This window comes from Patagioenas fasciata, chromosome 1, assembly GCF_037038585.1.
Source record: "Patagioenas fasciata isolate bPatFas1 chromosome 1, bPatFas1.hap1, whole genome shotgun sequence".
Lineage (NCBI taxonomy): Eukaryota > Metazoa > Chordata > Aves > Columbiformes > Columbidae > Patagioenas > Patagioenas fasciata.
The window spans coordinates 162,427,208-162,444,717 of record NC_092520.1 but is presented as its reverse complement, the minus strand read 5'-3'; the positions used below and the strand labels follow the sequence as shown (position 1 = coordinate 162,444,717).

The 17,510-nt window shown below is 38.7% G+C and overlaps 1 protein-coding gene across 15 annotated transcripts in view; it reads right to left on the bottom strand.

Annotated features, from left to right (window-relative positions):
- Window positions 1–17,510, bottom strand: part of NAV3 (neuron navigator 3) — a 554,398-nt gene that overhangs the window by 55,905 nt on the left and 480,983 nt on the right. For 12 of the 15 annotated variants that reach the window (XM_071799425.1, XM_071799406.1, XM_071799412.1 and 9 more), the window contains 4 exons: window positions 11,797–11,935; window positions 8,194–8,470; window positions 5,344–6,049; window positions 3,343–3,831 (listed from right to left, as the gene is read on the bottom strand). In XM_071799425.1, coding sequence (XP_071655526.1) covers window positions 3,343–3,831; window positions 5,344–6,049; window positions 8,194–8,470; window positions 11,797–11,935 — 1,611 coding nt within the window. The remainder of the gene's footprint in view (window positions 1–3,342; window positions 3,832–5,343; window positions 6,050–8,193; window positions 8,471–11,796; window positions 11,936–17,510) is intronic. The other 3 variants (XM_071799442.1, XM_071799444.1, XM_071799421.1) reach the window with 2 other exon arrangements.

The window sequence follows — 17,510 nt, the reverse complement described above, 5'->3', positions numbered from 1 at the left end:
TGGCAGGTGACTGCTTTTTTGGAGGCAGTCAAGGGCTACTCTCCTTAGTTGGAAACATAGAGGTACCCTGAGATTTTGGTCTCATTTTTTGGGTTCTTTCCAGTTGCATCAAATCTTTCCTAAAACTTGATGTCCCAAAGTCTTCAAATTAAAGCCTTCACATGAAAAAATAGAATGGGATAACTTCTTTCTTTGACTTACATGTGATACTTTCATTTTGAAAATACTGGGAAATTCTTTGTACCAGCAATGGTGCTACAATCCCATAGACACTGCCTCCTTTCTGCAAAAAAGCCTCATCATTTTCCATTTTGTGTCCGTGCAAATATATCCTGCCCTGTTATATCCCTTCAGGCTAATAAATGATTGATCACTAGTCTTTGATAACTTTTTCCCAACTGGTCAAGCACCTTACTTTATTTGCTTCATTTGCTCATGATAATGTACTCTGAAACAGCACCTAAAGCTTTACTAAGTTCAGGATTTCTTATTGTATCTAATTCCTCTCCTCTATTTACAAAGCCCATTTTCCTGCAAAGGAATTAAATTAATCTTTTTTAAAAGGCTGTTAACGACAAATCCCATGTTATCTGTTACTTCACCCATCTTGTTTAAATGTCTCTGTATCTTTCCAGGAACTGAGGCAAGCTGGCCTTGTCCACAGTCCCTTCATCCTCCATCCCAGCCCTCCTCCTCCTCCTCACTCCTTCCTCGGCACAGATCCTTTGAAACCTCTTCAGTCCTAGTGACTGCGGGGCTATTTCAGATTGTGTCTCAAACAGGGAAATGAAAAGTTCATCAGGACCAGTAAACTGAAATAATCTTTAACCTTTTCATTCCCTCTTAGCATCCTTAGCTTTGAAATTGCAGTTAATGCTTCAACGAAGCAGAGCCATGTTTATTTGTATCATCTATGATCCTCTCTTTCTTTCTTCTCTTTCAGCTTTTCCTAGGCTTTCAAGGGTGTAGAATTTATGTTGCTTGCTAATTGTATCTTATTTTGTGCTTCGGTCTTTCTAATATTCTCTGTACATTATATTAGTATATCTCCCTATGCAGACTGCTCATTCAGTCTTTTGCAAGCTCTATAGTGACTTAAGAAAATAAATAATCTTCTTTGCAGATAATTTCTTATGCCATGCCAGGCTACAAGTAGTACTGCCAGAGGCATCTCAAATATAATCTGAGTTTACAAAGGAAAAAGGACATAATCTCTTGCCAAACATATGTCTCTAACTTTGCAACCCAATGCTTTTGTTGTGAAAAAATGCTTTGCCACATGTAGGTTTTACTGTATAAATCAGTTTAGAAATAACACAGCACTTGTAACAGACCTTTCAGAAAAATCAAACCACAAAATCCTATTGGGGTTATAATTCAAGAAATGACACAATTTTCTCTAGGTACATATGTTTGTTTTGAGGCCAGATCAACATGATAAATGGCTCTCTCTGGACTCAATCATAATATCCCCATATGGACAGATCTGAAACTTAAAAATATTTCCAGAGGCAAAGTATTTAGAACCACTGAAATTAAGTCACTGAACAAATACATAAAGTATTAGTAGCGGGGGTTGCTCAGGAGTTTATGCCAAACCATTAACATTTTAAGTGTGATGTTGAACATCCTCTGTATAAATATGATCTTTGGCATAAATTCACACTAATCAACATCATCCTGTTGACCTTACCACCCATACATGTAGCACTAAAAATTAGTGAAGGTTTTATAAGCTAACTATAAATAATTAACATTCTAAGAAATATTGTCACATTCAGTTCATGGCACATAGTGAAAATTACTTATTTAAAAATTAATGTCACAGTGCCAATTACAAATAACTTCTGTGTCAGAGTACTTTTAACTACTGTTGTTATAGTTGGTGCAAACATATGTTTTTTTATAGTGTTGTGTTTATACTAGTGAGAGGTGTGATTTTAGGTGGTATAGTAATACTTATGAATGCAACATAAGAGAATGAAATCTGTGGAGAGCTTCCATCTTGATTTGGCAAACAGTTGTTTGGGGGGGTTGTTTTGTTTGTTTGTCTCTTTGGTTTTTAATGCTTATTCACTGAAAGTGAAATCTTTCCATGGAAAGCATTGCTATAAAAAAATCTCTGGTTTTATATAAGGGAAATAAATTCTCAACAGTGTGTATATACATATATATATGTATATAAACCCCCTATATATATAATGAGTATATGTGCATATATACACAATAATATATATAACATATATATGCATATATGTTATATACATAGATAAATTACAAAAATATTTTTTCTTCAAATAATTATGTATATTCTACATAAATAAGTTTGACATTTAAAAATATTTCTGATTGACTCAGTATAGTTTTATTTTTTGAACCAAAGGCTATTGAAATATTTAATATCGACTTTTTGGTCCTCATGTAAAACAAGATTTTCATTGTCAAATCTTGAAAATTTTCACAGGAAGTGAAAATTACCTAGTCCCTAGCAAAACTAATTTTTTCTCACTTGCAAAAGTCAAATAAATATTTCACACACACACACACAAAACGGTACAAATGTGCCAGGGTGGATGCACCACTTTGTAATATAAAATAAATGGTAAAACATCTGCACGTTAAAAAGAGCAAGCAGGGGAAAACCCTTTCTTGCTTGTGTTTGTTCCAGGCACTCAGCATGACTGTGCATATAGTGAGGGTCTCAACCATCCACCTGCCAGTGAAACACCATTTTAGTAAGGATCTGAGTCATGATTACCATGTAAGAAGCAACTTGTCAGGAGTGGGCATTTTAAGGCAAGACTGGCCAGTTGAAGGCATGGCTCCACTAGCTCTGCCTGTGCATTGAGCTAATGGGAAGAAAACTGATGGGGTCCCACTGCTGGGGAAGATTTGTTAGCAAGAGAGCAGTGATACAGCTTTGGAGCTGCCAGTTGCTGAAAAAGCAGGTAGATCCAGCATGCAGGAGTAATTCTGTGGCTGTTTAGATTTGCCTTTAATTAGATAGTTTTCTCCTTTCTTTCTGGTTGTTCTCCAAAACAAGGGAAGAAAAGAACTTCTCAAGATAGAAAATGTGCTTGTAAAACCTTAAAAGGCAGTTGATTTAAAAGGCAGTTGATTGCACATCCAGTACCTGTGATTATTTTCAGTTTTCTTTTCTTCCTTCTTTATTTTATTATTTTTTAATTTTTTAATTTTTTTTTTTTTTTTACATAAAGGACAAAGCTGCTAATTAAACAGTGTCCCTTAAGGAAAACAGGTGGAGGGTTTGGGGTTTTTTTTGGCTCCTGTCCTTTTGCCTCTCACTGGTTTCGTGGTCACTGTATCTATAGGCAAGCTCACCTTTCCGAAAGAGTAGATCGGACGCTTCCAGTCCTCATGAGCAGGCTCTGAACCTCCTGAGTGCTTGTTGTCAGTCCAGAGAGTGAGCCATGATGGCTAAGAGGAAGGTCAATAGACTCGGAACTGGTGTGAAGGCTAGTCATGGACTGGTAACTTGGTGTGTCCTTACTGCCCGCTGAAGAGCTGCTCAGGTTTGCAGCCCACACAAGACCACCTGACGTGAAAGAGTGCACTGAGGCGGGACTGGAAGCCAAGGAGTGACTTAAGCTTACAACATCTGCATTTAAGTCCGAAGGTTTACTGAAGAGGGGGCTGCTGCTACCACTTTGCCCACCTGCACTGCCCATGCTGCCTGTGCCCGAGGACGGCGATTCCAGGCTGCCTTGCCGTGCCAAGGTGGTACTAGGGCTGGGCATTGCCGATGTGGGTTTCACACCTTCAGTACTGGGTGCAGAGGCAGCTTTACCACTTGCCTTGGCACCAAACAACCTAAATGTAAAACAAATAGCTTTAGAGAAACTGGTAGCCACATTAAACATTCATGGCGTAACATCCTAAGAGCCAAACTACACATTTTTTAATTACTGCTACTAAAATCATGCCTACCTAGTTGATCAATTGCATTGCAAAATTAAATTCACTTAACCATATCACAATAATCAGGGTTTGTTTCATTAGCAACAGCTCTCTTTCACTCCTGTTCAGATGTGTTCTTTGCACATACAGACCCTCCCAGAGAGAGGTAAAATAATCACATTTCTGTCTTATTAGTGCATAAACAGATTACACTTTCACCCAAATTCAGGAATTAAGCGTTCCCACAGCTAAGTCATTAGGTTTTAAAACCCTTGCTTCTCAAATCAGCTAAAATGATTGCAACAAACGCTTGGAAAATCCTTCATAGTTTAGTAAACATCTAAGTGTTTGTGTGAAATTTCCCTCTGGTCGATTTTTTGCACAGATGGTCATGCGGTCATCGGTCATGTAGTAACCATTCAGACAGAATAAACTGCACTGGAGCTAAATGGGCTTGCTTAGCCTCCAAGGGCAGTCGAGACAGAGGTGTACTTCACATAATTGCTTCCAGTAATTCTGTAGTAGAAAATTCTACAGTGATGATGAAAAACAAAAAAAAAACCCAAATCCTCTAAAACTGTTGAAATAAAAGGTCATGTGATGGCTTGATGTCTTACTGGAAATATTTTAAGCTACAGTTAAGGTGCAGCTCATACCTTAGTAAGAAATCAATGCAAAACTTATCGTGATGCAAAATAAGCACGGTTAATAACTTGAGAATCCATTTTACTTATTAACAAGCCTACAAAAATCAGCTGCAGCTCCCCCGCAGTTTGGAGATGCTGTTTTGCTAATGAGGCACAAGAGGGCACTATAGGCTTTTTTGCCAACAGTACAAAAAGCTCCATCCCAATTTATATTTCATCCAGATTTATACTTCCAGAAACGCTACAATAGGGCATTTCCAATTGAAATTTAGCTTTGCTAATGTTTGCAATGAAAGATGTAACAAAGCTGCTAATAATGTAATGCTTGTAGCTGGAGCTGCCAACAACGTGAAAGCAAATATGGTATTCACCTATAGAGCTCTTCAGTTCTCTGACCAGGCCATGGCATTGCCTGTTCCAGCAACAGAATGTGCCTGAACGTGGCTTCCTTCTTTTCTTTTTGGGTTTGGCAGACAGGGAACTTCTCATGTGACAGAATATTCAATAAGGACTTATTCTAGCCTTCAAACTGTTGTTATGGGAATGTACGTACAACGCTCAAAGTTCAAGGAACAGCCATTCCAGGTCTTGGGAGGTCTTTAGGTCTTACAGAAATAATTGCATTGTGTGAAAAAATATTACCCTTTTATTATTTAACATTTTGTTCTCTGTTTGTGGCAAAATATGGCCTGAAAAGGCTTTTTGCCCAGTACTATAACACACTGAATATCCCTGCTTTGTGTACTGCAATTTCAGGAATTCATAGAAAAGTACAAACCTTCGAAAGGTGGGTGAGGCAATATCAGGGTATTTGGATCCTGGCTGCCTAAGTCCCGGCGTCCCAGAGGCGCTTGCTGAAGTTGGGCTGGATTTGGGGGAACTGGACAGCGATACGCTCTCAGAATCGGACACGGCCACTTTCTCTTTTTCCTTGTCAGTCTGGTTGATGGTGACAGGACTGGATCGCCCGGACCCAATCTTGCTTGGCTCTCGCAGTTTGGTGGCAGCAGCACCTGCAGACTTGCTGCTGACATTGGAGTCAATGCTGCTGGTGCTGGAGCGGTGGCCACCCCGGCCGGGGATCCCGCTGCCGCTGGATTTTGACGGGCGAGGCAAACTTCGATACTGCAGAGTCGTCTTTGAGCTCACATGCAAGACACCATCATCCTGGTTCTGGGAACCATCTAAGCTCGTTTTCCGCCCCGCGTTGGACTTCCCACCGATGGCTGAAGATTTTGGAATTTTTCCTAGAGTCGCCGACCCACTTGTGATAGTTGCTCCACTTGTGGTGATCATGGCAGAAGATCCCATCCCAGACTTTTTGAATCCAAAGGACCCCGTAGCAGTTGATCTCCCAATGCCAGAGGGAGGCTTTTTTCCTTCATCGCCACTGCTTTTTCCTGCATCCGATGGAGAGCGCTGAATGGAGGCTCCTTTCAGGGGAGTTTTCACTTTTTCTGAAGCTTTTGCATCATCTGTTTTTCCTATAGAAAAATATATTTGAAAAGGTCACTTGTGTTTAAGCTGTAATGTCTCAATATCTCATTTTAGCACTATATGTTTACAATTTCAAAATGAGAAATAAACAGAAAAATGACCCTAAGAGAACAATTTGGTCTTTAGTCCACATTCAGTAGTCAGTAGCAGGTAGGATACATTACAGGTAAACATTACGTATTAAAAGTTTGAAATTCTCCTGAGAATGCCCAGTTTCATAAATGGCTGGAGAGCATAGATATAGAAAATTATCCTGAATGAACTATAAAGAATTTTATCTTGCCTTTTTTTTTTTCCCTGTTAATAGTATTTCTATATGTAAGAAATAATTGAAAATAAAACATGACATGTAATTAACATTTCCAGTAGGATGAAATTAATTATGCATGTAGAAATTAGTGGTACTGATTGAGTTGTTTGGTTTTCAATTATTACATTTTTTTTTTAGCTTATGACTAAGTTTGTTCAGTTTTTAGTTATACAAAATTATCAGGGAGAGATCATTTTAACACGGCATGAATCTTCTTGATCTATAATGATATCAATTAAGTGAGTTAATAGTCTTTGTCATATCCTTGATGTTTTTTCAAGATTTTTGATTTTCTGAAAGGCTGTCTTCAGTACTGCACAGTATATATATCTACATATACCTATATATCATATTATCTTCTATCTTTATACAAAACACCCTTTTCCTATCTTACAAACAGATGAAAAAAATGACATTTCTATTCTAATTTTTCTTTAAGTATCTATTGTATGCTCCTAATAAGGAACAAATATTCAGCATAACAAAGTTTTTAATTAACTCTTCAGGTCATTATGGAAGCTTTGGAGGTGGGTGACCTAATCTCTCTTGAGGAACTAAATTGTAATAAAGAGCAACACCTACAAGTCAGAGCTAAATACACTCATGTTTTTATCCAGTCCACATTTTATGCTACACAAAGACATGCAGATGCCAAGATACAGATCAGACTCCTACATGGCAAACACACAGACTATTAGTATGTGCTTTAAAAATTAAGGCCTCAGTTCTGTGCTGCAAAGTAGCTGCCTGCTGATCTTCAGCAAAAGAGATCTGAGAAACTTAGCCTGGCATGTGGTAGACTTTTTAGTATCTCTTTTCTTAACTGCTATTACAGACTTTTTTTTTTTTCTGCATCTGTGTGACCACTGCCCATGGCTATGTTCCTCGGCGATCTTATAGATCAGAGGCTGACCAAGGTTTAGCAGTTCCAAACTGCAAAGAAACAAAAGAGGCTCACAAGGAATTTGAATTTATTCTGAGGAAATCTCCAGTCGTTGCCTTTACAACTGAGGGCTAAAGCATGCTCATGCAGTATTTTGTCAGGACAGGACCAAGGTCTGGAAAATGTCTGACAAGGAATCAATATTTCCATAGTAAAATGATAGATTAGATGGTCTTAATAATGATGTCTTCCACCAACTTTGGATTCTCTGCTTCAAGACTAGATTGCAGAAGGGGTTCCTACTTCTTAGAGGCCTTTTAAAATCAAGTAAGAAGTCATCTAGCACTGGAGAAAGTGTGTAAAAAGATATTTTTTACAATTTTTATCTCTTAACAGTTTTCTAGAGAATACCCACAGTATCTGGGATGCGATAATTCAGCTTTAGTTCAGAAATGTTCATTTTGAGTCCACTCACTTGAATGTTAAATATTTTTATCTCAACTTTAAATCTTTGACCATGTCTATGCATATGTTCAACTATCAAAGGTACAGGTTTTCTAAAGAACAAAGAAAAGGCTGAGATGAGTCCAAAAATACTTTTAAGAATTCCTTAATAGAAGTTCAAGTGATAGTAAAACAAAATGTAGTCACGTTTTTTGTTATGGATACATCCATGTGTGATTAATAAATTATTAGTATTCAGTGAAGCAAACTAACAGCTACAGAGATGAACAAGTTAGTATAGTATTACAATCCTGGTTTGCAGTCTTTTATGAGAAGAACTACCAATATGCTTACAGTTCCTCCTGTCTGTCACACACTTATCCATTAATTATTTTTAGCCCACTAATGATTCCTTACTGCTTGTAAGTGAAGTATAAGTATAAAGCCTTAACTTTCAGTGCTTAACTTTCATCTGAACTACAGATTTTTCCTACCTGGGGTCTTGAGCGCACTTGTTCCTGCTTTATGCCTGGACTGAGCAGTTCCTACTTGGGCAGTCATGCCTCTCCTCCAGGACCCCGTCTGTGAAACAGAGAGAGATGCTTTCTGCCCCCCCTTCTCCGAATCTTCAGACAGCCCCGAGGGAAGGCCTTTCCACTTGCCACTGCTGTCTACGCTGCTGTCAAGGTCTTCCTCTGGTTTCTTCAGTTCTTCAGTGCTGCCCCAAGTTTCGCTGTCTGTAACTGAGCGCTTCTCTGAGTCCGTCTTCAGCTACAAGAGATTTGTATGGGAAATGGTCAGTCCCAGCATTGTCAGCATTTGCTGATTTCTTAAATCACACGAGGGGAGGAGGATAAGCATATCGATTTATTTGTAGCAAGGGCCATGGAAATTTACCTTCTAAAACATTAGTATCCTGGTCCCAAAAGTTTAAAAACATTCACAGTTGGGGAAGAAATTTTTCTTTTTTATTTTTGAAAGATTTCAATTCTTTCCTTCATGGATAAACCATAGTGAACATGATTTACTCTAATAATCAGTGGTGATACTCTCACCATTCCTCAACTCCTTCTGGATTTTGCTGTTCTAAAAGCCTGAAAGAGGGAATTCCTAAATATACTATTGAATTTATCATAGTCTGATTTCATGCCTTTTCCTACCTAAGCCTTCTACTGACCCGATTAGGAACATTGCTCCAGCACCACTGAGTATGTTGTGCCAACAGCATGAAAGGGTAACATCTTCAGCAAAATTATCGGTGCTACAGCTGATGGATTTTCCACTGGTTTTCCTCCACTGAAACAAATTGTTTCCGACCAGAAACTCACTCTAGCTGTATCAGCTAGCAGAGCAGTTAGAAGAGTGGCTTACACAAGCAGTACCCACCAGCCGGTTAAAGATAACCCGCTGGGGTCACGCTAGCTCCAAAACTCAGACCCATGTGGAAGGTGCCCTAGTGAGAACTTAACACCCCTGCTTTCCCTGGTGCATGCTGATAAGGGTGTGCTGCAAGGAGCAGCCCAGCAAGACAAACAATGTAAAAGCTGTGAAAGTGGCTTAAGTAGAAACTGTGGAGACTGACCCTATGATCTGTGTTTGACAAGACTCACATTCTTTGTGCTGACAGGCTCTTCATTGTAACTCTTCCTCCTGTGTTTTTCTGCAGCCTCCTGACCTCAGCCTCAAGCCTTCTTTGCATATCATCGTCTCACCAGTCCTGCTTCCCTCTGCCCCTCTTTAACAGCAAAAAAGTGGTGCTGCTTTCAGGTATCAATCTTTATGATCTTTGTCTGATGTAACCACAGCCCTACCCTCACACAACCAACCTCAGCAGGACTGCAAACTGGGTTGCATTCAGGGAGGGCTGTTTGTTACTCTGTGTTGCCACAACTGGTTCTCTACAGAGACCCCTCTGTAGCTGTTTCCTAGGCACTGCTGTCATAAGTAGGATTAAGATTGATTAGATGACCAACAGAATAATCAGTTGCTGTTTACGTATTTGTCATTTGAGGCATAAAAAATACAAAAGCTCTCTACACTTCCATAATTTCACAGGTGCTTTGGACAGGCTAGCACTGATATTTTGCGTAAGGATTGATGGGAAGAGAGCCCAAGCAAACATCTACAAAAATATTGCAGGGTCCTTCAGAAGAGAATTTTCATTGGTGTTATTGTTACAACGTGTGTAATGTTTCCAGAACTTTTCTCATAAATGAATGGTTATAAACATGCAGCTATACATTTTTAAAGCAAACTGCATCATTTCCAAGAAATGACAAGTATAACATTTTTTAAAAGCCTTTCTTCAGCATTATAGGATCTGAAAAGCAATGTTAATTCTCTTTTAATAAGAAAACAACAACTAAATGTACAATTTTGCCTCAGGCTATAGCCAGCTTGCACTGCTCCAATGACTTCAAAAGACTGCAAAGAGGATCTCTGTGTTGCATGAGTACATCCTACACCTGGAGAACAGCTGGCAAAATACTTACATATTGTGCTCATCTCAGCTTCTGGCTGAGAATGCAGGCTAGCGTGGAGTAAAGTAATTTCTGATTTATCTGTCTGGTAAAGGCAGATCTGATAAATGTCTGTTTCTAGCTTTCAGAACATAAATCACCTGTGGCAGGAAAACAACATTTGAACATGTGCTACATCTCTGTCTGCCACTAAAGAAATTGCATATAGTATCTGGTTGAGTATCTAGAATATTAGATGACCTGAATGAAAAACCCACAAAGAGTTAAACAGCCTGACATTTCCCAATCGTGATGATGATATTGCTGTGGAACAACTAAGCCAGGACTAGCTGGCCATCACTGTTGATGTGAAAGGGAAGAGGCTGACCTCCAGTTAGCAACCATGGGAGACCCTGATGTGGTGGGAAAGGCAATGTTAAGAGCTGAAGAATGCTGCCCTCTCTGAGTATCTTTGGATGACTTTGATACTGGCTGGAAATCTCTCCTGCTGCAGATTAATCTTCATTCACAAAGTAACTTTATTTCCCTGTTGGCTGGGGGAAGTGACAAATATGTGTTTTTCTCCTGTTGACATGGTCTGCCACAATGCACTTCTTACAAAACAAGGTCTTTGAACTGCAGGCACTGGCTGTCTGCAGGAGCCCAAATGGAACTGGGGGCGTCAGTCTTGTGTCCTGAATACTTGACATCAAATCACTGGAGGTAACAACTCTTCTGCTATGCTGAGCGTTCAGTCTTGAGGCTCCCTGCTTATAAACAGGCGATGACATGGCAGAAGATACTTTTCGATTGAGAATCACTCTTCTGTTTTTCTTTCTTTTTCTGGAGGAACCAAGTCCTGCAAGCATTCTGTATTGTCTTTTTCAGCACTTGCAATTTTGAGGGGAACTGGGAAGAGATACTAGGGCAACTGGTACATGAGCTTTATATATATATATACACACAAACATATATGTATTATATATATAGCTTGTGACTATACCCTGTGTAGAACTCTATTTTGACACTACACATTGTCAGCTTGTGTGTCCATGTGAGACTTCAGTTCCTGGGCCTAAATGGGGAGAAGATCTGTCACCTGTGGGCTCCCTGCTTCAGTCTCTTTTCTCCCAGTGGAGAGAACAGGGAAAGAACAGTACAGCCTATGTATTTCTTCCCTGATATGTGTCAGCTCATGAAAGGTGAAAACTATCTTATTTTAAATTGTTCTATCTGTGGAAAGAGATACTGCAAATGGGATGAAGTGAGTAGAAACCCCCCCACCTCAAATCAAATCATATTGTGGATTTTTTGTGTTTAGGTGCAGCAAGGGTTGAAGACTTCCTGAGGCTGGAACACGTGGGGGTTCCCCCAGGGTGGGCAGAGCAGGGTCTTGCCAGCCGGCACCTTTGGCAGTGGGATGTGCCGTGGGAGCAGGTCATCTGAGGCATCAGCCCACAGGTGAGGGTTCGCCCCGCTCAGTAAGGTCCATGGGCTTCTTGTACACAAATGTGATAGAGGAGTTTGTAAATATGAATATTTCATTTTTTCAGAGGCATTATTACCAAACTCTTTTTTCCTCTTATCCTGCATGCTTCTGCAAGATATTGCAAGAAATGGCAATTAAAAGCTACTCACCTGAGCATGAGTGTTCTTCCTTGAAGAGGCAGTTATATTGGAATAAGAGCTGACAGATGAGGTGGTGTTCAAATCATCTGTGCTGAGGTTGTCAAGAGTGTCACTGAGGCCGCTGCTAACTGAGCTGCTGTCATCCCAGCTGTAGAGAAAGGACATCTCTTAACATACCGTGTGTCTATAGGCATAAAGCATCTCAAAATCAATAGATGCAATTACTTATTCTTCAAATGGTTTACCAGAAAATTTTCAATAATATTTCCTAATGTACAGTGACTATTAGTTTTGTGACTCTTTAATTTATTATTCACTCACTGTCAAGTGGTTTCTTGTTCAATTAAGGAAAGACTCAGGTGCCTTTTAAAAAATTAACATCGGGTCTAAACAAGCACTAGCGTAAGTCATTAAAACAGGTTGTTTCATGCTTCATTGCAATCACATTCCGTACACTGGCAGAGAAATCCATTAAACCTGGTATTGCTAGCCAAAGCATTATTAATAGCTTGGAGAACATCTGATTGATTTCCAAGCTACAGAAAAATAAAAAGAGTATCTGTTCTGCAGCCTAATAAACTGTCAGCAGGAAGCCAGTATTTCCAAAAGTTTTATTTTCTTGTCTTAAGCCTTTGTATGGTGGGTGCAATGTCATCAAAATAGGATTTTCTGACAATACAGTCACCAGAGTTGACAGAGAACATGTTATACATCTCTCAAGAAACACAGGCTGTCAAGTCTTCTGCTTTGGGAGATGGAGGAAGAGGATGTAAATGAGAGCAAGGCTACTCTTACAGAAATGTCATTTACCTGCTCTCACAGAAGCCTTGCTTTTGCATGAAAGGGAGATTGATCTGTATTTCTCAGACCTTTCTCTACACGATTGCTTCTCCATAGTGTCCCATTATGATTCTTAGTTTATTGCCTATTACACCCACATACTCCCAGTTTTGCTGCGTCTCCACCTGTAAAACTTGGTTTGGATTATTCCAAGGCCACAGATTTTGAAAACAATTCACCTTATCACTTGCGGTGGGATTTGTCTCCTACAGTTTTAGCTATTTAAAGTTAGGTATCTCATTTAAGCTATCTGTCTAGGTGTCCTCTCTAATCAGGACAAAGCGTCAGGCTCCTCTAGGAGGCAATTCATCCTGTATCGCAGGTTTATGAGACAAACTGTCCACTGAAGATGCCTCCTTATGTTTTTCCCTCTCCTACAGAGAAGAGGGCTGATAAAGCCTCTTCTAGACACACAGCTTCTGGAGAGACAAAGCAAGCTGACATGTTTATGTATGTTAGTAAAGTTCAAAACACAAGGAAGCGTACATAATATCTTTGTTTTGCTGTAGCCTATGTTAGGAGCCAGCTTTTAGGACAGATTCTACAGTTCCTCCCCAGAAAATCTAAAATTCAATCCCACAGCCTAGTTACAGCTTAGTACTAGTGCTACTAGTCAGTCAGAGCAAACAAGGAAAATATCCATGCATCCTTATACATGGTGTATTGGAAGATGATATTCACTTGTCCACTTGTTCATGGAAGTCTTTAGAAAGGTATAACAGCAGTGAGAGTGAACTGCATGGTACAAAATGTGTGCTGATGCACCAGAAAGTTCAGCACACTAGTTTTGTATCATAGCAACTGCAGAAAGCATTCCCTTCATTTTGCAAAAGGCAGAAAAATCATATTAGTAAGCCAGCTCAGTGATAAGATAAACATATTTCAGCATGGAAGAGTTTATTACAGTACTGCATTTTCCACTGTTGAGTACAATTACTACAAATAAATACTTCTTCTGCAACATTTCCAGGTAATATGCACACAAGTGATTTAATAATACGATTTAACATCTAAACAATTGTAATAACATTCCTTATAGGCTGCCCACATTCATCTAAGAACCACCTCTGAAGCACTAGTCATTTATAATTTCTGTATTTTTCACTGTCTAATGTGACATGGAATTTCACTGATGCTAAAAGCCAGTATCCAAATGCTATGTACCACACGGGAATGTACCTTGTATAAAAGTGTTAAGACAGATAACCTTAAAGATGGATAAAAATATAAATAATATTAAATGTGGTTGGATTTTAGAAAAGATAATATGCCCCCACTAAAGGATAGTTTAAAAAAGAAAAAAAAATCATAAGTCAGATCTAAAACCAGATATATTGGGTTCTTTCACAAGCAGCATTCACATCAATTAATACTTGATCATCAGTTTCCTAAGCCTACCGTAAAACCCTGGTGACAAGGATTAATATTTAATCCTGTTTCTCCATGTTTACTTGTTATTTTGTTCTATATTAATTTTTGGTACTTCATTTCATGCTCATTTTTCCCTGTAAGAAGACTAAATTCTGAAATAGTTAAGCTGATTCACAAAATAAAAACATGTTCTCTACAGCTGCAGTTTTCAGGCAAAAATGACTACAATCAGGTTTCCTTTCTATTGTGGCTTCTCTGTGGCATTTCACACTAATCACACCTCACTCACCAGTGGATTATTAGTAGGTTCTGGGAATGCTCATGGCCATCTTGTAAGATATATAGAAGATTATTTTGACACCTCCACTACTGACCCTTCAGAGTCATCACTATATTTGTCTTGGGATTTTTTTTCTCTTATGGTAGGTGCTCAAGATGCTTTCTAAATTTGGAGGCTTTCATACCCCCAGATTTCTGCTAATATTCAGTATGCCTGTAAAAAGAGGAATATCTAAAACATCTTCTTTCCTGTATGGGATTTTTCTAAGGACTATTAGACAAACAGATTCCTACTCTACACAATGTCTTGTACCAACCTTTTGAAAATACATAGTAGAAACAAAAAATTCAAACAAAAGAAATCGTTTCAGCCACCCTTTTCACAATGAAGCCTGTTGTTTTTAGTGCATTGTTGGAGTTTTTTTTCAACTTGTTCGTGCAGCTAAATCTTTTATCTTTTAGCACTTACTGTTTCTATCTTTTCAGCCCTGTTTCCCCATGTCTAGATAGTATAGTTGCTATCAGATGAATAAATACAATTTTTGGATGATGAAGACACCTTATTTAAAATTTAGAAAAAATTTTTCATGATTCATATTAATTTCTCCTTTAAACTAGCAAAGATATGATGCACAAATCTGGTAAAATTAGATGTGCATCACTTTGAGATTGAAACCCCATTACAGGGAGTCTGCAGCAAATTCTCACGGTAATTTTTGTTCTTTTTCCTCCTATCCCTCATCAAAACAATATTCATTGTCAAACTATACCTAAGGGACTTAATATAGGCTTTTAATATCCTGGTTAAGGTTCATATTTCATTTTCATTTTATCTTTCATTTACTTTTCTCTTTTTCTTACATCCTACACAGTTTATTACACATCAGCTTACTACTGCTGTTTATTAATGCCTGACACCACTTCCCTAAAACTGCATTTTAGCTACTTATAACAAAAAATCTGCTTTTATTTCTTGTTAAGTGTCAGCCTTGGGTCGATTTCTTCAAAAGAAAATGTCAGCAAATGCAGTTCAGCTATCTGGGAGACTGAGGCTAAGAGAAAAAATGCCTTATTTTGACAAGTTCTGCCTACCTTTTCTTTGAGAAACCCCTGGATCCCAAGAGAAAGTGGAGAAGAACCTTGGAATTTAGCAGGACATAATCTTCACTTTAAGGATGTGCATTTTGTTCTTTCTAAGAGGCGGCCTCTCAAATAAGGATAGTTTATAAATGTCTTTAAAAATGCTGTTTGCACATGCCTGGTGGAGTCTTAGGGTTTATTTTTTTTCTCAGCTAACTGGCCAAAGGTTCCTCCCTACCCAGCAGCTCAGCTCAGCCAACTGTGTACTACCTAGTCCTGGGTTCAAATCACCAAATGGAGAGCAAGCAAACAGCCCAGCAGCCACTGCTTTCATTGTGAATGTACCTAACACCACCATTTTTGATAACAGAACCACATACTATATTTTTCTCTAGAAAAATTTAGTACTTATAAGAGGTCTGCTCTAGGGATTAATCAGTATTTGCATTATAGCAAGTTGCCTTCTCTCATTTTTCAAATAAGTTGAAAGACTTCCATGAGAAAAGGGACTATATGAAGCATGACTGAAGCCCCTGGTGCAACAGACTCCCTGCAACCTCCAAGATATTAGCTGACTGCTTTAACCAACATTTTAACAAGCCGGACACCAATAAAGTGCTTCTAATTTTCTTCAGAGCTTAGCAGCTGACTTGTAAAAATGTAATGCATGCAAATGTGTGCTTTGAAGCTACAGTATGCTGCAAGGCTATCTTAAAATTTAGGTTACCAGCAACTCAAAGTGCATGTCAAAAACCAGCAGGTTTTTTTGGCATTACTATCATGGTACCTCAGCTTTCCATCTATAAAGTGGACACAACACATGCACAAATAAGCTTGAAAACACAGTTTATGATAATTGTGGATACTCAGACACCACACTAAAAAGCACCTTAAAAGAGGCCCTTACTTTCTCTTTAGAAAGATGTTCAAACAGCGTATAATAAATAAAATAAGAGGCTGCAACAGGAGAAATTACACAGAATACGCAAAATGCCAAGTAACTTCCCTAAAACTGAACACCCCCTGTTTACACATTATATAAAATAAGGATTCTAGAGATTGGGTGAAGCTGTCAACTGAACCACAACTGCGTGAAAATGCATGTGTACAAGAAATCTGAATTAAGGTTACACAGGCTTCCTCACCATAAGAGCTAGAAAAAGCACGCCCAAGCATCTGATAGGCACCAAAGAACGGATTCCCTTCCACCTCCAGTCAGATTTATGGCTACTGTGTTACAATCTTCATCCAGAAACATACCTCATGCTCTTTGAGTTTGCCCAGGCTCTTTCCAGTAATATTACTGATGTTCTTTCTGCTCAGAGAATCTGTGTTTTTCTTTGATGCACTAGATGTGCCTATGAGATTATTTGGACTAGCTAAAACTCATCCTCTAATTCTAACCTGCACATTTCAAATCTGAACACTTCTTGCTCACTTTGAAGCAAGAAATAATGCTTCTGCTGGAAAAGACCATCACTTCCATATTGTCTCTAATTGCCAAAGGTGGCTATAAGCATTGTACAAAGTCCAGTGCTCTACACATTGCTCCATATGCTTCAAGCAAAACTCCATCTGCTTGATCACATAAAATACTCCATGAGGTTGAGGAAGCCACAACTTGTTATCTACACAATTGGTTAGTCTCCACTATTACTCTTTGTCTTGTTTTCACTAATGAGCAGTACTGAAAATCTCTCTCCACAGTAATCCTCTCATTGACCTTTGTACCACATAGTTCTAGAAATAGCAAGGTGTCTGAGGTCAAAATACCCAGTGCTTAACATCAGTATGTAGAGCTGAATGAAGATGATAAATGTATTCCATCAAGTATTCCCTCAAATAGAAAGATAAATTGCATTCAGCTGTGCTCCTGATATTTTTGTGTTTGCTTTCCACAAGTATTCAGTTTTATTTTCTTGAAAAAAAAAAATCAAATTCTGAGTTCACATAATAACGTATACAGACCAAATAAGGAATACTTCATATGTAATAAGGTGTTATTTCACACAGCAGGTGGGCAAGCAACAGAGCTCTAGGGCAAAGATGCAACAAAACAAGCCAGATAATTTATACTTGATTGTCCCCTACATAATGAAGACCTGCAGAAATATGCAACAAATTTTTCTAGATGTTTTATGTGATTGCTGAAA